At 30.3% G+C, this 21,183-nt stretch overlaps 2 protein-coding genes across 2 annotated transcripts in view; both read left to right on the forward strand.

Annotated features, from left to right (window-relative positions):
- Window positions 1–2,326: 2,326 nt before the first annotated feature.
- Window positions 2,327–8,827, forward strand: LOC129907220 (protein brown). Its single transcript, XM_055983317.1, has 8 exons — window positions 2,327–2,732; window positions 2,820–3,052; window positions 3,124–3,276; window positions 3,338–3,717; window positions 7,615–7,806; window positions 7,860–7,965; window positions 8,015–8,573; window positions 8,640–8,827. Exons 1-8 carry the CDS (start codon window positions 2,603–2,605, stop codon window positions 8,825–8,827), a joined length of 1,941 nt encoding a protein of 646 aa, XP_055839292.1. The 5' UTR covers window positions 2,327–2,602.
- An 8,153-nt stretch (window positions 8,828–16,980) lies between these two features.
- LOC129907221 (uncharacterized) overlaps window positions 16,981–21,183 on the forward strand; it is a 59,766-nt gene continuing 55,563 nt past the window's right edge. Inside the window, exon 1 of the mRNA XM_055983318.1 lies at window positions 16,981–17,269. The gene's annotated coding sequence lies outside the window, so the exon portion shown is untranslated. The remainder of the gene's footprint in view (window positions 17,270–21,183) is intronic.

Here is a 21,183-nt window from a genome sequence, read left to right on the forward strand (position 1 = left end):
TATGTATTTGTTTATATGGTTCTCTTACTATGTTATTTATACCACGTGCTCGTGCTCTAATGCAATAAATTTTAAACCCCATATAGAAATAGCAATATAGCAACAGCTAACAATTATGTTGTATTTGGTTAACTTGCAAGCACATATACTTTATAATTTAAGATGAATACAAATTTCTAATAAAAACTTTTATTTTTAGCGTTTTTGGTGTTTTTTAACAAATAAATACACTGTAACTTTCATATTTCTATGTTTAGTCAAACCTTGGGAAACCATAGTATTAAAATGATTTTTTTTTCACAAAATCAAAACTTTGAACGTAAAATATTTCCAAAATATCCATAGAGTTAATTTTAAAGTTATTTCATTTAAATAGTATCTAGGTCCCTATATTTAATATTTCTTAAAAATTAGCCACGTACTAAGCTGAGGTTCTGGAGTAAGTCGGAAACCACAAAAAATCAGGCAAAAATGGTAAGTGATTTTTAAATATTTCATCAAAAACAACTTTTAAGCTTTAAAATGCCGTTTCAAACAATGATTGATATATCTTCAATAGAAAAGTTTTAAGAAGCAAAACTAAAATAACATACCTAATAATGACGTTTTCCAATAATTTTTCAACTAACAAAAAAAAGTGATGTAATTTATTGGAATCACCATGGTTAATTGAGAAAAAGTGTAAAAAAGACAATTTTTACACTGAGAAAAAAAAAACAAATTTTGATTTTTAAGAAGTTAGTTAAATTGAAAAAAGGGTGTTGTCATAATTTTTGAACTATGGCTAGCAAAACAAGTGATGTAATTTGTTGAAATAACCATGGTTAGTTGAGAAAGTACTAAAAAAGTACTATTCATGTAAGGAAATCACCTCACACACACAATTTTGTATATGTTGTTACTTCTGAAAAAATTTTGGATAGATTATAATAAGTAACTTATGTATCTCTTCTAGGTGCTCAAGGTGCTCAAATGGCAAACAAAAAATGAATGATTTTAACACTTGAAAAAATATTTGAATTTTGTGGTTTTTTAGATAAAATAAAACAAATCAACTTAACAGAAATGTTATATGCACTACATCAATCAAATAAATAACATTTTAAACGCAGTGCCAACACAGGTGGATTTACTTTTTCTAAATTATAAATTTAAAAGGTCACTGTGGTGTATGTGTACTATTTTTTTTATGTGAACAAAAAAAAATTTCTTCTATAATTTTTAAACTAAGGCTAGGATAACGAAAATAATTAATCGGCTATGCAGGGCTTACCTTGGGCAAACAAATCACGGTTTTAATCTAATGTTTTTTCACACGAGTAAAAAAATCATAATATTTTCGGTTTCGCATATGAAAAAAAGTTTTTTATTGTAACTTAAAAAAAAAAAATGGGGTTGAACAAAGAATACAAAATTTGGGCTATCCTGGGCTTACGTTTAGCAAACGTATTTTTTTTGTGATTTTTTGAGGTGAAAAAAAAATTACGTTATATAATTTTAGATCTTAGGGCTTACGAACTTGGGCAAAGTGCAGATTTGAAAAAAATTCAACATTCGGGGGTGCCAACGGTGTACCACAAGGTTCTATTTTGGGACCTTTATTTATTCTATATTTAAATAAATGACCTATTAAATGTATGTTTAAGTGTACATCTACATTTATATAATGTACAAATTTACTTATCCTGGTCACTTAGCCTACAAGAACTTAGAACGCTTCCAGCTGAAAAAATTAGCTGAAGTTTAATATAGCAACTTCTAATTACTTTTAGACACGAAACATTGTCAACTTTTGGATTCTTTATCCGTATTTTTGGAATGACGAATTGTAAATTATGTATTCACAAAAAAAATTCTATTACAAGGTTTTTTATAAGAACGTCAAGTCAATTGGACACAGTTTGATAAAACCCACGACCCACCCACCGCGTATTAAAGTCAATAACTAAAACCCAACGATTTTCCCCAAGAAACAAATTTTTACTTGATTTTTCAATTAAACAATTATTAATTAATTAAGTCAAATCCATCCAACTAGTGTAGGCTTGAGAACATCCAAACCAAAACAAAATCGCGGTAACTCTTGTTACTTGCATTTCCCACCTCAAACTACCTAGTCAAACTGATACGTTGAATCTTTTTTTTTTACAAAAGTTACCAATTGCAGTCATGCTGAAGCTGATACTTGATCGATTCGTCTTCCGTCGTACATATGCATAGTAGCAGCACAATTATTAGGTCTATAGTAGGTTTCTAGGGCTAGAGTATAATCACAATCGAAATAGACTTCGTCGAGATACCTCATTATTAGCGCTTGAATCTTGTGATATAAAAATAAAATTTAAAAAAAAATAAATAAATCCAGGCTAAATTTTGTAAATATTCATAATACCTCTACACGCAGATAAATAATCTCGAATTAAGATAAAGAATCTTATCTTCGCTGCGAGTTTATATATTTTCCTCTAAGCCTACTGAGATATAGAATCAAAGCATCAAGTTGTTTCAAACGTCTACAAGTGTTTAGATGGTTTGTGTGAAAGTTTTGTGAATAATTTTGTGATTAAAAATTAAATTTTAAGAAATATAAAAAAAAAAAAAAATGGAAACAAACACAGATTTGTGTCTAGAGTGGAAAAATATAAATTTTTCAGTGCCAGCTAACGAAGGGAATAATTTTAAATTTTGGCACTCCTGCCAACAGCAAAAGGAGATCAATATCCTGCACAATGGTGGGAGCAATCTCAAAATTACCCCCATTCACAATTGGCAAATCAATATTTATTTTATTCTTCTTTTTGTTTTGTTGTTTTTTGAAGTAAGTGGGAGTATGAAGACAGGAGATCTAGTGGCAATTTTGGGAGGTAGTGGCGCTGGAAAGACTACCCTTCTGGCTGCCATTTCACAACGTCTGCGTGGTAGCTTGACCGGGGACATTGTACTCAATGGAGTTGCAATTGATAGAAAAGAAATGACTCGTCTCTCCAGCTTTCTACCGCAATTTGAAATAAGTGTGCGAACTTTCACCGCATTTGAACACCTTTATTTTATGGTAAAGTGTAGTGAGAGAGAGAGAGTTTAGGGAGAGTTGGATTTAAATTTTGAATTTTAATTATATTCCAGTCTCATTTCAAAATGCATAGAAAGACAACAAAAGCTCAAAAATTGCAAAGGGTAAATGATCTTTTGAGGACAGTTGGTTTAAGTGGATCTGCGAATGTGAGAATTCAAAATCTATCTGGAGGTGAACGAAAACGTTTAAGTTTGGCTGAAGAGGTTAACTTTTATTTTATTTTTTTGTTTCTGGAATGCTAACACGTGTTTTATATCTTGCCAGCTTATAACAAACCCACCATTTTTATTTTGTGATGAACCAACAACTGGATTGGACAGTTTTAGTGCCTTGAGTGTTGTCAAGACACTTCGTCAACTTTGTAAAAGACCACGACAAGGAAGCAGTTCGAGTACAAGATCATCCTCGAGTAATAGCAATCCTCAAGAAGATTTAAGTTCGTCTATTGAAATGGAGGTTGTCTACCCCTCGTATGATAATGCCACAGAAGATTTATTAGGAGAGTCTTATCAAAAAAGTGTGATATGCTCTATACATCAACCAACATCAGATATTTATGAACTGTTCACACACGTTATTCTCATGGATGACGGTCGTATTATCTACCAGGGTACAACAGATGATGCGTTGAAGTTTTTCAAAAAGTAAGTAAATATAGACATAGATCTGATTTTTATGTGTAAAATAGTTACTGGGTTCGTGTGGATTTCTTATCATTTCTTAATTGTGACAAGAAGATGCTCTAGACACATTATAGTATTTTAGTGAAAGATTGCTCTTTTACAAAGTATATTGTTGTGAGTGCGATAAGAATTGAATTTGTTTTTTGGCATTGTTACGGTAGCTTGAATGAGTTGAAATTACATATATAAATTTATTTATATTGTTATAGTAAACAAATCCAAAGGCGATACATATATTGAAAATTAGAACAATGTAAAGTGAAATACAGGGTGTTTCTTTTATAGTAATAAATTTAGTATGGTTATTATTATTTTGATTCGTTTAACTTACAGCTATTTCAGAATTATCATTAAATCGCTGGAATTTCAATTAAGAGGGAAATTTAAACAGTAGTAAACCAGATGTTAAATGTGTAAGCTTTTAACCCTTGAACTGAATGACACCTTTAATAGGAATAGCATATTTAACTGGTGTATATTTATGTTAGCACTGGGCATACCTTTGTCCTGAAATCTAATTCCTTTGGGGTTTTGAGACCGATTTCTTGAAAAAAATTTAGCAATATTGTATTTTATAATTTGAAATTTGGAGGAAATGCAATGTCCTAGAGAAGTCATTTATTTTATTTATTTATTTATTTTATTGCAGTTCAAAAATATTAACAGTTACATGGTGTGTTTATTTAAGAGATATAGAAAATTAAATTCTTTACAACTTCAATATAAACTAAGTACTAATATGAAAAATGATTAACATGAAAAGGAAAAAAAATGTCAAGGGAAAATCTACAAGAAAAAACCCTTATATGATATTTAAAAACTAAAATTGCACATAAACCCAAACGTGATATGAATAAAATATCTAATTTATAAGATTAAGAATTAGCTCATTATCAGAATAAGAACATCTTCTAAAAAAGTTGTCTTGCAAATTATAGAGTACAAGCTTAAGTTGATTAACATTAGCCTTATCATGAAGCCTGGCTGTAGAATAATGCCTTGGCAAGTTTAGCATTAATTTTAATATTTTGTTTTGCACTCTTTGAAGCTTTTTTAAATGGGTTTCAGCGCAGTCAAACCACACTGGAGCACCATAAGTAAGTATAGGCTGGAAAATTGTTTTGAATATCAAAATTTTATTATGCATACCAAGACCTGATTTGCGATTTATGAACGGGTATAAAAATCTTATTACAAGAATAGTTTTGTTTATCGTATTAGCGATATGTTTGTCGAAAGTCAGTTTCTTATCAAGTGTTACCCCTAAGTATTTGCAGTTTTCGGACCAAGCAATATCAACAGAGTTTAGCTGTAATGTATTTTGTGGCAAAAAATCTGATTTTCTTCGTCGAGAAAACCATAAAGCTTGTGATTTTTGGACATTTACCTTGATTTTCCACTTATGAAAAAAGTTTTGAAGGGTATTCAGTGAGCATTGTAAACTATTGAGAGCACAATGAGGCAATAGACTAGACGAAAAAAGGGCTGTGTCGTCAGCAAACATAGCAACTTTAGTGTTTACATCCAAAGGTGGCGGGTCGGACATAAAAACATTAAAAAGAATGGGTCCCAGCACAGAACCCTGTGGAACTCCACTTTCTATATTATATAGAGTAGATTTTACACTTCCTGTGTATAAACAGCAAATTTTCTGTTTTGTAAAAAACTTTTTATTAATTTAATAAGATATGTCGGAAAACCAAACATCATAAGTTTGTAAATGAGTTGATTTTTGTGTTGAATCTTCATGTGGCTAGGTTATGACTATTCTTAGTGTACTCAAAGCCTTTTATATGTATTACCAAAGACATTAGAATCTAGAAAAAAAACTCGAAAGCATGTGCATAATTGGTGAAACGGTGTTTCTTTTACTTATTTAGACCGGACTTTAATCGAGTATTTAGTAAAAAATAGAAATTTTTAGTAAAATGGTAAAGCCATTTTAGTTAGTTACTAAGATAAAAAGTCTGCTTTTTGGCTTAGCAACTTACTAAAATGGCTTTAGCATTTTACTTAATCGTTTAAAATTTTGTGCAATTGGTTTTAGGTGTACCTGCAATGAGATAATTGTTTTACTATGGAAACGTTTCTAAATTTTTAATTTTTTTCATTTTTAAGATTAAATGGACATAAGCTATATCTACTGCTTTTAAAATTGTAACAAGATAACTTGAAACTACTGGATTTAAGTTGCGTTACCAATTTTAATGGAGAGAAGGCAAGACTTTACAATTCTTTTAGTGTAATGAGACCTTCAAAATATACACAACCTTAGAAGCAATCATTTTCTCAAAGTGGAACAGTGGTACAAATAGTTAAAATTGCTGCAAGTTTAAATAAGAAGAGTTCAAATTTTTTTTTTTTTTCAAATCAATTAATCAATACCGACTAATATTCTGATTTATTTTAAACGCTCTGTTTGACCGCCATATTGTAAAAAAACGGCATTGTTTTTTAATGAGTTTCTCAAAAACGGCCTTACTTTGGTTAAAATTTTTGTGTATACTGGCGCATACAAGATCGTATTTCAAATATAAAAAAAAACATATTTTTTTAAGCGTTACTAACCGTTTAATAGAATTCGTACTTTCTCATATACGACTGAGCTGTTTTACCAAAACTGAAAATTTTTTGCATGGTTATTTGAGGATTTTTTTAAACTGAAATAAAGGTAAGCAAAAATTTTCTTAAGTGTGTTATTAGATAGATATTTACGTCTTATTACAAAAAAAAAATCATAAAGATAATATTACAAAATGGCGCCACACGTTTACAGTGAATTTCTGTACGTGCCTTATAAAAAGAGCATAGCTTAATGGTGCCCCGAATAACTGAAGAAGTTTTAAATATTTTTATTTGACAAATCTTTAAAGCATTTTCCCTCATAGAAATACGGAAGACATTTTGAAAATATAAAAATTTGGGCAAGCATTTGAATTTACTAGTCGGTTTTATTAGCTCAAAAAATTTCTTTTTACTTCGAAATTTCTTTTTACTTAAATAATAAATCATTAAAAAAATCCGTTTTTCAGGGCGGAATAATGTTTTTAAGATTTGTATTAGATGTCAAGTAAAAAAAAACTGCTTGAGTTAGGCTGCAGTCCGTTTTTTACAAGGCACAAACTGAGATTAACTGTAGAAATGCCATTTTGTAATATCTTTTTTATATAAACGTTTGCAATTACACTTAAAATAACTACTTCTTATCTATATTATACATAAGAAGTTTTTTTCTACCACTTGCCTTGAATTCGAAAAAAAAACCACTTTTTTCAGGAGCTATAGACCTAACCTCTTAATTATATACGTTGTTTCATTGACTACAGCGCTGTCGCTAAATAAGAAAAGGAGTAACAAAGTTCTTTGATTTGTTTCTCATCGAATCGAGTGACTTTCTTTATTTCTTATAAAACGAAAATGGTAACATTAATTTGATTTTTTAAAGGATAGTAATTTTAGGTGGAATTTTATTAAAGTTTCTTAATTGAAAATTCATGTCTTTAAGAAACAGTATTTGTCCTTTCTGCCTTTACCGAATTTGAAATTTGCCAATCCCCAATTGTTTGAGAAATTGTCTGTGTATGAACTTGTTGTGCAAAAATTTCAGTATAATTTTGGGTACCGAAAACGGTATTTTTTGTCTTAAGCTTAACCTCGATACGTATCACTTTTAGCACAACTCTTAACTCTTTATTCCTTCCTTTGTAAAACGGTTCAATATCTCTCTACTTTTAAATATTCTTTTTCTTCAGCTTGAATCTGATCATTGCGTTGAGCTCAATTGTACTTATTTTTTTTTCTTTCGTCCATTTTGCTACAGTAGAGAAAACTAAACAATTTAAATTATTTTCATTTCAGAATAGGCTTTAATTTTCCTCAGAACTGCAATCCTGCAGATTTTTATCTAAAAGCTATTTCCGATAGTCACAGTTCAAATAATGGAGCCGCTGTCAAATTACGTTTTGATTCTGAAGTTGATGGTTTGTACGAAGGCAGTTGGCTATTACAAAAAACATGTAGCAAACAATATTTACACAGGATCAATAATTTGTAAGTTTAACTTTTCAAAAAAATAACAACTTTTAAGAAATTTAATTTTTCAGCAAAAAGATCTCATGGTTCTATCAAGTGTATCTCCTGTTGTTGCGTTATGGCACCGAAGAAAAACGAAATATGAAAGGGGTCATAACCAGCTTAGCATTTTATATGGTAAATTATAGATTTAATTCGGAGCATTTTATATCCTTTTGTTCTTTAGATAACATCAGTAACCTTATCCGTCATGTATTCCGGTGTAATAGGACTTAATCAGCTCTCCGTTCAAGATATTACTGGTTCAATATTTATTTTCACCACTGAAGTAATATTCACAGCATCCTACGGGGTAATGTTCTATTTCCCATCATCGTTGCCAATAATTCGACGTGAAGTTGGCGAAGGTACTTATAGCTTGTCTGCCTTTTATACAGCTACAATATTCGCAATGATCCCAGCGGCTTTCTACAAAAGTTATTTGTTCTTTGGTTTAATTTATTTATCCGTCCAATATACAAGGGGTTGGACAACCTTCTTAATGATGGGCTTTGTATTGAGTCTCGCAAGTATAGCTGGCACAGCTTATGGCATTTTCATATCAAGTCTTTTCGAAAAGGACAAACTTAGCTCAGAAATGGCTGCTCCTTTTGACCTTCTGTTCTTAATCTTTGGCGGAGCTTATTACAATGTGGATTCATTGCCAGTTTTCAAGTATTTATCGGTGTTTTTCTATTCGAATGAGGCTCTAATGTATGATTATTGGATTGATGTTGATGGCATTGGTAAGGAGGGAGTGTTTTTTTATTAATTTCGGAACAAACTAATTGAAGGGTGTATTATTATTTCAGAATGCCCTAAAAATATGAACCACCCGTGTGTTCGAACTGGAATTGAAGTACTCAAACAGAACTCCTTTAGAACTGAAGACTTTACTATTTTATTTGACTGTTCAGCCATTCTTGTATTGGCTGGTGTTTTCCATTTAATGGCGTTTTGTTTGATACGAAAATATGTAAATAGGACAGGTTACTATTGAAAGTTAAAAAAATTGTATTATTTTATTTTGTTAAGTAAATTTGTTAAAATAAAAAGAAACAAAATCTAAAATTTTTGATTATTTTCTATGCATGACAACAGAATAAAAAATCAAAATGCTAAATATTTGTTCTTCTTAAAAATTTATGTCTCCCAAGGTACACTCAATTTAAAAGTTCGTTCACTTCTTTGTCAAGTTTGGGATTATTTTATCTTGCATAGCATCGAAATACCACTCCCCAAACATTTATTCCAAACCAAATACAAAAATATAAGAAATAAAAAAAAACACAAAGCAGAGCTACAATACAATCAAAAATGTAAAATAAAATTTTTAAAGCGTAAACGAACCAAAAAGAAATATCAGAACAAAAAAAAAAATACAAAAAAAATTTAATACAAATCAAATTGTGTGCGCGCATGTATAATAAATATAAATTATGGCAATCGAAAGAATTAAAATGCCACGCAAAAGTATCTGAGAATACGCGAAGGAATAAGAAATAAGCCTTAGTTCAGCTCGCATAGAGTATCTAAGAATTATATTCTCGTCCATTATATACATACTTGTAGTCACTTAGTGATTCGAAAAAATCGAGGGGAGGGGGGATAAAGGGTTATGCTTCCTTCAATTGCGCGCTTATTCTTAATTTTTATTATCGTCCCTATTCATATGTATACGGAATATACAACATTGTAAGAAGAGTATGTTAGCATCTTTAATAGCTTAGATACTCAATATAAGAGTTGTGTACCTTCAAATCGAATCGTTTTAAGATTCTTCTCTCCTTTATGTAGTTGGAATAGAACAAAATAAAATTTTATTTTAATGAATGTATTTTTTTTTTGTTTCTCGATTAAATATACGCATGGGTTAGCTTATTGGTATACTCGTAATTGAGTTTTTATTATGATGTAAGTATATTTTTTTTTTTTTTTTTGAAAATTTACTATAGATTCAATGAACTTGTATGATGCTTTATGCATAACAAATACAATTCTAGGGTATAATAGACACGTTTATGTGACAACGAAATTTATTTTAGTTTATAAAAAAAAAAACATTGGAAAAACATATTTATCAGGGGAATTTGTTTTTTATAAGATCATTGTCTCCTTGTAGCGTTTGATAATACGCAATAGTTCTTAGCTCATTTTTTGATTATTGCCAAAATTTTGAAGATTTGTAGAGCAACAAACATTCTGCATAAACTTTCAAGTAAATTTATACATGGTTTTCTACCATTGTGACTTAAGCAGAAAAATCCAATTAAATTTAAAAGAAATGGACTTAATTTAAGCAGGAAGTCATTTAATTTCTATGTGAAAACATATTTAAAAAAAAAATGACAGCCACTCGGGATCGAACCTACAACTGTTGAGACCCTTCACTAGGCGAGTGTCTTACTTAGACACAGCCTATCTCACTGTTGGAAATAAGTGTGATAAACTGTAACTTAAGCTAAAGTCTGACTATAATTTTAAAATTTTAATTTTTTGTCAGTTCCACATTAAAATGAAATTAACTTCACCATAAATTTATAAGAATTTAAGTTCCACTTATATAAGTGGACATCGTCTTGTTCAAAAAGGGTAATATTTAACGCATGGTTTTTTTTTTATTTTATAAAAGCATTCTTGCAGAACGTTCAATTTCATGCAAGAAAATGATTAAATCTATCCTTTTTGATGAATAATTAAAAAGTTATAAAATTCCAAACCCAAAAACACAATCTTTCCCATGTTAATCATATGAGATATAGAAATTTGCGCAGCGGCAGTACTTAATATTAATATTAAGGGCTGTAACTTTTACAGCATCTTTTTTTCGTCATTTCCAACAATATTTTCCATATAACTATGAACAACAAAAATAATTTTTTTTTAATCAGTCTATAATTTACCCAAAAAAAGTCATAATTTCATATATTTTGAACTTTAAGTTTGAATAATTTCAAATGGGTTCACTCTATGAAAAAATTTACAAGAGATATTTTGTAGAGCGCTCGATTTACTGTTAAAATAATATTACAGTTAATTTTTACAATGCCTTATTGTAAAGTTACAAAAATTGGAAAAAAATTTTTCCCATGTTATTTATATGGAAAATAGAAAATTAAAATAATTCACTTCTAAATATTAATATTAAGAGCTCATTTTTTAAGAGGCTATTTGCTTTATATTTTCGAAAATATTGAGCCTGTTTTTGTATTTGAAACCCGAAAGTTGCCTCAAAATGGTACAGCCTATTTAGGTACCACTAAATATACAACAATTAACGTATTAAAAACAACAACAATTACTATATCTGCTACCTTCATTATTATTATCCTGAGTTTACATTTTGTCTTGATAAAAACAGTAGCGCCAAGGTATAAGAATCGTTGTATTATCGATAAATTATACAGAAATAATTAAAAAAGGTATGTTTTGGTTTTTCCATTGTTTTATTTTTTAATTTTTATTTAAATTAAATTTAAATTTTTGAATCTGAAAACAATGGGTGAAATTTTTAATTTTTTTATTACAATTTTAAAAAATATTTAGTAAAAAAAGCGGACAAAGATTTGAAAAAAGTTCTCATACAAAAAAATGAATGAAAAATTGTTTGACATGTTTTTATTAAAGTGCTAAAATTTGTAGGATTGAGGTTTTAAAAGAGTTCGGGTTGGGGTCAAAATTCTGCCTGGGTCAAAATTCTGTTTTTCAAAATTCAGCTTTTCATAATTCTGTTTTATAAAATTCTGCAAAAAATTAAAAAATGGTTTGGAAAATGTTTAAATACGCGCGCTTTTAAACATTTTCCAAACCATTTTTTAATTTTTTGCAGAATTTTCTAAAATTATCTCCTCGCTGCTTATTTGATTACTTACTCACTTCGTCAGTTATTTGTATGTTCATTGTTTAATTGATAAATCACATTGTTTGTTTGATAAACCAATAAATGAAAAAATATTAAGAAAAGATTTTAAATGTTAAATAATTTCGAAAAATAATTAAAATCTTATTAATTTATCGAAAAATTTAAGAAAGGAATATTTTGTTGATATGTATATTTCTTTTTAGTTTCTAATAGTTTTCAACGGTTTATAGATGTGAATTATAAGAACGTCAGTCCATGCATTATAACAAATGTTTGGGACAGTTACACAATAAACAGTAAGGAAAGTAGTTAAGTTGCTATGAAAAAAAAAAAAAAAAAACAGAATTAGCAGATTTTTTTTGTTCAAAAAATATGCTGGCAGAATTTTGAAAAGCAGAATTTTAAAAAGCAGAATTTTGAAAGGCAGAATAGAAAAAAAGCAGAATTTTGAAAAACAGAATTTTCGTAAAAAAAGCAGAATTTTGAAAAACAGAATTTTGAAGCCAGAATTTTGACCCGATCCCAAGAATTCTTATAAGATTACTGAACGAATATAAACATAAAATTACCAAGTTTTAAAAAAAAAATTTCTCTGTTCGAGTATGATTAAAAATGCATACCTAAATTTGTTTACTTGATTATTCTATCTTTCAACCATTTTTCCACTCCATTACTTTCAATATTTTCTATTCTATTTCCTCTCAGTACCACAAAAGTTATTTTATAATCACCCAAAACATAAATAAATGCAAAAATATTTAATAACATATCAATTAGAATCAATAAAAAATGAAACGGTGTATGGCGTATACGTACTTTTTTTTTAAATAAATTCCATAATATTATTATTAGTCGCCAATTCTTTATGCAAAATTTTTGTGCACTCTTGTTCCATAAAACAATAAGCTTTGTTCCCAATTTTGTTTTGTACTAGCGAACCCGTAATCGCGTTGCTTCGAATTTTTAAGAAACTTTCTTATACAAAGTCGATTAATGCATACAACCTTCGTCAAACAAAAAGCAATAAACTAACGAATTTCCATAGCGAATGAACAATTAATTCAATTGACTTGAAAGAAACGAGATTTGGGATTGTTTATTTAGAGCCGATTTTTCAATCTTCTAATAAACAGTCAGTTAATTGTTCGACGAATAAAGTTATTAGGCTCATAAACAATCAGATAATAAAATTGAATTTTTCAATTAAAAAAACTCTATTCTACAGAATAACAAAAAAAAATGTCAAATTCAAAAATATTCAAAATTAAACGTCATTTTTGTTCATAATTAATTTTGTTTTCTTGTGTTCCCTTATATTTTTTAAACGTGGTCTTTAATTTAGTGGTCTTTAAATTTGTGAAAAAAAGCATCTTAATAATTTATAATCTCAAAAATATCCATTTAGACCGAGAGCCGGGAGCAGATTTCTTGCGTGAGAAGTAACCGATTCATATGAATGTCAGAGGTAGCGTGGGTCATGGTGATGACGAATACCTTAGTCTGCCTGCATTTATTTGGGCCGTTGTCAAGAAAAAGCGCATCAAAAGTACCATTTTTCTGAAAATCGATTTAGTGAGGGTAACCACTTAAAATTTATTGATAACCAACGCCACATACTCACTGATAACAAATATACCAATGGCAGACATTTTAAGTGTGGCCAAAGCCCCGGCAGACTGTCCCGAAAATGCGTTTTTTTTTGCGTTTTTAGACTTTGGGGTAACCACCTAAAATTAATCGCATCCTGTAGCGGTGGACTCCCTGATAACAAAAATACCCATGGCAGACATTTTGAGTGTGGCCAAACCCTCGGCAGACGGTTTTGAAAATGCAGTTTTTCTGAAAATTGATTTATTTAGGGTAACCACTTGAAATTAGTCGCAGCCTGTAGCGGTGGTCTCCCTGATAACAAAAATACCCATGGCAGACATTTTGAGTGTGGCCAAACCCTCGGCAGACGGTTTTGAAAATGCAGTTTTTCTGAAAATTGATTTATTTAGGGTAACCACTTAAAACTAGTCGCATCCTGTAGCGGTGGACTCCCTGATGACAAAAATACCCATGGCAGACATTTTGAGTGTGGCCAAACCCCCGGCAGACGCTCCCGAAAATGCAGTTTTTCTGAAAATTTATTTATTTTACTTTTTCACATAACTCGCGTATTATTGGACCTAGCAGAAACAATTGTATAGCAATCTTAAAGATAATTGAATTTCCTACAGAATATGTTAAATACGTTTTTTCGATTAAACCTTCGGTTTAAGAGTTAGGGTGGTTTTTTTGAAGCAAGTCAAAGGGTGATTTTCTTATTTTCGTCATATCTCTTTTATTTGAGCTTTTTTAAAAATTAATTTGAAGTAAAAGTTGTAGATCTTTTTATTAACTTCATTTATTACATTAACGGTTTTTCGATTTGACAGACCGTTTTCGATCTGTAGGAAAAAAACTTCAAAAAGTTTGCAATTTTTTATATAGGAAAAAGGTTCTACATAGTACAGGGTAATTTGCAATAAATGTAACAAAAAACCTAGGCGTGTAGGTTGCACTCAGGCAAGAAAAAAATTGTATAGTTTTAGGCGGGGAGGGGTAAAAAGATTACAATTTTTTATATAGGAAAAAGCTATATAAAAAAATGCAAACTTTTTGAAGTTTTTTTCCTACAGATCGAAAACGGTCTGTCAAATCGAAAAACCGTTAATGTAATAAATGAAGGTAATAAAAAGATCTACAACTTTTACTTCAAATTAATTTTTAAAAAAGCTCAAATAAAAGAGATATGACGAAAATAAGAAAATCACCCTTTGACTTGCTTCAAAAAAACCACCCTAACTCTTAAACCGAAGGTTTAATCGAAAAAACGTATTTAACATATTCTGTAGGAAATTCAATTATCTTTAAGATTGCTATACAATTGTTTCTGCTAGGTCCAATAATACGCGAGTTATGTGAAAAAGTAAAATAAATAAATTTTCAGAAAAACTGCATTTTCGGGAGCGTCTGCCGGGGGTTTGGCCACACTCAAAATGTCTGCCATGGGTATTTTTGTCATCAGGGAGTCCACCGCTACAGGATGCGACTAGTTTTAAGTGGTTACCCTAAATAAATCAATTTTCAGAAAAACTGCATTTTCAAAACCGTCTGCCGAGGGTTTGGCCACACTCAAAATGTCTGCCATGGGTATTTTTGTTATCAGGGAGACCACCGCTACAGGCTGCGACTAATTTCAAGTGGTTACCCTAAATAAATCAATTTTCAGAAAAACTGCATTTTCAAAACCGTCTGCCGAGGGTTTGGCCACACTCAAAATGTCTGCCATGGGTATTTTTGTTATCAGGGAGTCCACCGCTACAGGATGCGATTAATTTTAGGTGGTTACCCCAAAGTCTAAAAACGCAAAAAAAAACGCATTTTCGGGACAGTCTGCCGGGGCTTTGGCCACACTTAAAATGTCTGCCATTGGTATATTTGTTATCAGTGAGTATGTGGCGTTGGTTATCAATAAATTTTAAGTGGTTACCCTCACTAAATCGATTTTCAGAAAAATGGTACTTTTGATGCGCTTTTTCTTGACAACGGCCCAAATAAATGCAGGCAGACTAAGGTATTCGTCATCACCATGACCCACGCTACCTCTGACATTCATATGAATCGGTTACCTCTCACGCAAGAAATCTGCTCCTGGCTCTTAGACTAATTTCATCAATACTTTCTTTAAAACAGCTTTGACAATTGACACACTATTTTTGTTGAGATTATTCCTCAGAATAATTTTTATTCGTCTCTGAAAGAAGCAAATAGATTTATTCCTCTAATAAATGTTTTATTAAAGGAATAAGCTATATCCGGCTGTTGAAAAATTGATTTTTTCTCTATTTGAGGAATAAGTGCTAACTGACTGTTTAACTGACTATTGAAAAATTGGCCCTTAATGTAATAAGCCTCTGTAAGTTTGGCTCTGATTTTGACTTAATATTTTATAAAGTTTCAAGCAATCCAAAACAAGATTCAGTTAAACTAGAATGCACTCACAAGGTCCCAAGAACCTGTATGAGCAAACTCTAAGCCAAAATTTTGCATAAAATACATTTTTTTGAAAAATAAATTGGAAAGTTTTAACACTTAGGCAAACTTTTGGAAGTATGTACTGTACATACATTAAAAAGAAAGTGTTTTCATAGATCTTCAATACCTTTTTTCTATTTATTATTAATTCAAAAATTTTCTTCCATTATAAATACATACTTCCCTAAGGTAATTCTATTTTCCTTTAAAATAACGCACAAGTCACATAATCTCAACAACTTCCTTCTAAAATCGATATCTCCATCCTCACTCCGGAGTAAGCTATAAAACTTTTCATTTATAAATTTTGTAGATATAGAGAAATATTAATATAAATATATGACTCTGTTCTCTATCCCTCTACCCTCCAACTTGAAATTTAATACATCCACCCGATACCCAATTGTATCTAAATCAATTCAATAAAAAACTACCCCCAATCGAGACTATATACCATTCGGGCGATAAAGCAAAACTCAAACTGCATTTAATATTAAAACCAAACTAAAACCAAACAAGGAAAATAATGAAAAATATTTATTTAAGTTCACTCCATAGAGTCAGAGATAGATAAAAAAAAAGAGAAAAATATGCACACACAAAGAAAATTAAGAAGAAGAAAAGTAATGAAAACAGCTCCATCTATGGAATATAGATAGATAGATACAAACTAAAACGAAGAAAAGTATAGAAGACAAATAAATATAAAACTGAGAATCGGCACAAAAGAGAAGATGCGATGATAATAAAGTAAATCAAACTTGGGTCACAGCACCAGAACATAGTCGTCGATTGGTTCCATTTCCATCCATGATAAAGCACAGAGACTTTAGAGATGAATATACCTCCCATCCTCTACCTAACCTTTTATCTCACAAAACACCTCTACCCACATTCGGAACTGAACCGGGGAGAATCTTATATCCAAATGTGCATTCCTTTTAGTTTGAGTGTCTTGTATCTTTTACACTAAGTCTACATACTTACAGTATTGCCACCCTCTAAACACCCCCAAACACCTCTAACCCTCATCAAAATGTAAACACATAAGTGTAGTATAAGAACAGAATACCTACTTACTTTTGTAGATCCCCATAGCCCCAACTACGACACGATTGCACGTTTGTATCTTTGTATCTAATTTATTTTTTTTTTTTTTTAGTAAAATAACAAATCGAAGGAGACGCAGTGGCAGTCGTCGATTTTAGTTTAGAACTATTTTAGTGTGTGTGACTTATTAGTCGAGGCAAGACGACTATTCTTACCGATTACTATCGAGCCGAGACACAATTTACTATGGCTTGATACTAATTTAAAAATAAAAAAAATTGCTTTAGTAATTGTTGTAAAATTTTGTTCAAGTGTTTGTATAAAGCCGGCAATCAGTTCAGGTGCCAGCTGTCATAGTAATCAAAGCTTCGGCTTATTATAAAACAATTTTTTTAGACAGCAGAAAGAGGAAAAAACAACCCTTCATACAAGCTAGCAGGGGGTTTATTCTTATCTAAAGGACGTGTGGTAAGTTATACAGAAACACTTTTACAACCCTGTTTTGATTTTGAAATTGCCACAAAACAACATTGGGGTGGAATCACATGTACCGAAACCCATTTGAGTAGCATTTACGTATGTCGAAATTTAAATTACAACTTTAGATACGCAGTGGTATAATTTATTCTATGTGCTATATATATATTTTTTTAATAATAATTATGACAAGAGGAAAGTGCGTTTTAGGAAAAAGATTCAAGTGTGTATCCAATGAACTGTGAAGAAATTTCGTGCTAATCAAAAATATTCAAGTGTTTTTTTATTATTTTTTATTTTTATATATTTTGGATACCTACTCTTGAGATTGAGATTCATTCGAATATAGAAGACGATGTTCAACTGTATGAATGAAATGAATTGGGATCAATGAAGGGCAGCGTATGTTTGTTTGTTTTTGAAGTTATACTTCTTTTGCGGCGTTGGGGTAAAAATTTACTTTTTGACAAGAACTGTCAAAGGGATTAACGAGTAGCGCCCCCTATCAAAACATTTTTGTTTGTTTTTAACCCAGCGCCGGTAAGGAAGTATAGCATCAAAAAGAAGACACGTCAGTTTCATAAATAAAATTAAATATGGCTGCGGTTTGATTTACATTCAATAAAAATATTTGAAATCGTTGTGAAATAAATTTTATAAACATTTTTTTTTTTCTTATTATGTTTTTCTTGATTAAAAATTATAAAGTGTTTTTTCTTGCAAAACTAAAAATGCGATAAAAACAGAGAAATGCGATTGTGTTGATTTAAACTCCATGACATCCAGCTTAGAGAAATATTCTAAGATCAAGTGTCATAAGAATACATTTTTTTTAACGCTGTTGGCTTTTTCTTAGGCAAAGTTCAGATAAAGGCCCACCCACTGCAATTAAGCGTGTCTGGGCTGTAAACTTTTAAAGCTAGATCAGGGAAATCAAGACAAAAATCCCAATTCCCTGAAAATAGTTTTGCACGAAAAAACACTTTATAATTCGTAATTAAGAAAAACAATAAAAATATATGTAAGAAGAAATAAATAAAAATCACTGACAGCTAAAACTACTATAAATTTTATTTCACAAACGATTTAAAATATTTTTCCCGAATGTTGCAGCAAACCGCAGCCACATTTCTTTTTTTTCACAAAACTGACGTTTGTCATAGACGTCAGCACAGATCAGCTGACTTACGAACAGAGCTTTTTATGAAGTTACACTTCCTTACCGACGTGTTAAGGCATGTTCACACTAGGGCGAAAAAAATTTTGATGAAAGTGAATTTCTAGCCAAAGGATTAGTAGGGTTCACATTGACTAACGTTGGGCTCACTTTGCTATTAGTAATATTCCCCAGTAAAAATGTTGCTCTTTTGAATGCATTAAGCCTCAACTACATTGACTCAAAAAGTGAAAAAGGACAAAAGTGAAAATTTTCAAAAGTATTTTTGTAAAGTTTTTGCGGAAGAAAAACTTAAAACAAAATTTATGCAAAAATAATTCCCTAATTTTTTTTGCCAATCGAAGTCAAAGTCAAGTTTTTGACGGAACTATATAAAAGAAATTGACGAAAACCCCATGAGTGAGAAGTATAACTTCAATCGCGTGTACATGTGTACACACAGGTTTTTTTTTTTATTTTTTTCTTATATTTTCTTATGTTCGTTTTTAGCTTTGTTTTCATTTTAAATGCTTTTTTGCTTTTGCGCTGATTCTGGCTGCCTCTTTAAACAGAAAAGAGAATTTATTTCGTAGTTCTCTTTCAGTAAGTTTGAGTAGAATTTAAGTTTAAAAGCAGTGTTGCCGAGTTGAGTAAAGTGATTAAAAATTTGAATTTGTACCATTTATAATAGTTCAGTGCTGCCAGCGAACGAAAAAAAAGTGAACAATGCGATAGCCGTTTTTGCTATCAGAATTGGCGATCCCGATCTTGCGATTGAAAACTTATGGACTTTTCTCTTTGGGTTATTTTTAAGACAGAATTATTAAGACAGTATAAGTCTGAAAATACAAAACTCAAAACTCATATATCTTCGATGTTCCGAATGAGGTTGTATCGTAGCCAAAAGGGACGTCAAAACTTTATGCTCTATATCTAAGGGAACTTGTTAACAATTTTTAATTGAGATTCACAGTTTTTGTATGACTTTCAGCAAAAAAAAGTGCTGTAATTCAAATCAGTTAGCTGTTTCAAGCCCGAAAATATAAACTACGTAAGTAGCCTGCACTTTTGATAGATGGTAATCCATTAAAAAAAAACCTATAGTTGGAAAATTTAAAGACATTTTTGCACTAGAACACAAATTTGGAAACAATTGACTCCCTTACACTTATAGGAAAAAAAATTAACTTCAGAGCATTCTAATCGAAGGCTTATTAGGGTAGAGTTGCCTTTTTTCAGCCGTCTCCAGTTTCCGGCCACATTTCGAAAAATCGTTTTAACTAGTGATTTCGAAGGAGTTTATTATAAATTTTCGCTCGTATGCTGTTCTTACAAATAAGAGAAAAGCATAAGATCAAAATTATGGAATTAACCCTATGAAATCCCTAGTTATAACGATTTTCCGAAAGGTGGCCGGAAACTGGAGACTGCCGAAAATAGGCAACTCTACCCTATCACTAAAAATAGTGTACTTAAATTCCTTACCAATTTTTGCAAAATAATGATAAGAATTCAATGCGGTTTGACTTAAACCCGACTGATTGCTCAAATAACTCACACCCACAACTTTTAAATTATCCTTTAAATTGAGTTCTTAATGTTTTGGTTATGGGCCAATATAATGGAGGTGAAAACTTTGAGTTTCAGATATTTTTTTAACCCTTTATATGTGGAGAGCGTGTATTTTAAAATTAACCGCCTAAGCACTTGCCTTAAATAACTATAAAACACGTATTTTAAAAAACAATAATATTTTCTTTATTTAGTCATACATATATTTCGACCTTTAGAGGTCAAATTAAAAAGTATTTATAACTGTTTTCAACTACCAAAATGTGAAAATTTAAAGAACAAACTATGAAATATTTACTTTTAGACATTTTCCAAAAATCCAAAAAGAAAACCCTGTAAGTTAAGAGAGAAAAAATATGTTTTTCGAATTTTTTACTTTTTCAGGCTATTTGGTATATCTAATCTATTCAAGAAAACCAAACTTTCAAACTAAACTGTCAATAACATAATTATATCGACATTTCTGTGTAACATGTTGAAATATTTCGATGGGATGTTTTTTTTAGTTTGTTACAGCATCGTCACATGTTGATATAAAGAGTTTTAAAGCGAAACAACATTAAATTAAAGGTTTTTCTCACTAACTGCTTAAACTAAATGATACTATTACTTGATCCCTACAGGCGCACATAAGAATATTTACATCATATAGACGAAATTTTTTTTTAAAACAGAATAATAACGTTGTAATAACTAATAATAAAAAACCGTTGTATGGCGTATGAGTGATTTTTTTCCACACGATATTGAAAAACTAAAACTTTTGTAAAACTTCGTTTAGTGCCTAGTTTTGGCCAAAGATTTTTGTTTTATAAAAACATATACTCAATCTTAGTGCAAACCATTAAAAAATAACACGGTATAGGTACTAATATTAAAATCATTAAAACTTAGAAAAATTAAAAGAAATACGACATGCTTTTGGTGTTTTGCGTTTGAAAACGAATTTAATAAAAAAAAAACACACTACTAGGTACCAAATATAAATTTTTCTAACATTAAAATAGTACGAAAAGAGTATTAAGATATATAACAATTACAACAACTGCAACACTAAAGTACTAAAATGCTCTCTTTATTTTTGTTTGTAAATTTGGTATTCAATACTCTTTAAATGTTTCTTCGTTTTGTCGATTATATTTTCGTATTTTTCGTAGAGATAAAATCAAAACAAAAC

The sequence above is a fragment of the Episyrphus balteatus genome, chromosome 1 (genome assembly GCF_945859705.1).
Source record: "Episyrphus balteatus chromosome 1, idEpiBalt1.1, whole genome shotgun sequence".
NCBI classification, from domain to species: domain Eukaryota; kingdom Metazoa; phylum Arthropoda; class Insecta; order Diptera; family Syrphidae; genus Episyrphus; species Episyrphus balteatus.

Bases quoted from the DNA above. Each gene is read 5' to 3' on its own strand.
- LOC129907220 (XM_055983317.1), top strand. From the start codon at position 2,603: ATGGAAACAAACACAGATTTGTGTCTAGAGTGGAAAAATATAAATTTT. The intron at 3,053-3,123 runs GTAAAGTGTAGT...ATTATATTCCAG, and splicing joins TTGAACACCTTTATTTTATG to TCTCATTTCAAAATGCATAG. The intron at 3,277-3,337 runs GTTAACTTTTAT...ATATCTTGCCAG, and splicing joins GTTTAAGTTTGGCTGAAGAG to CTTATAACAAACCCACCATT.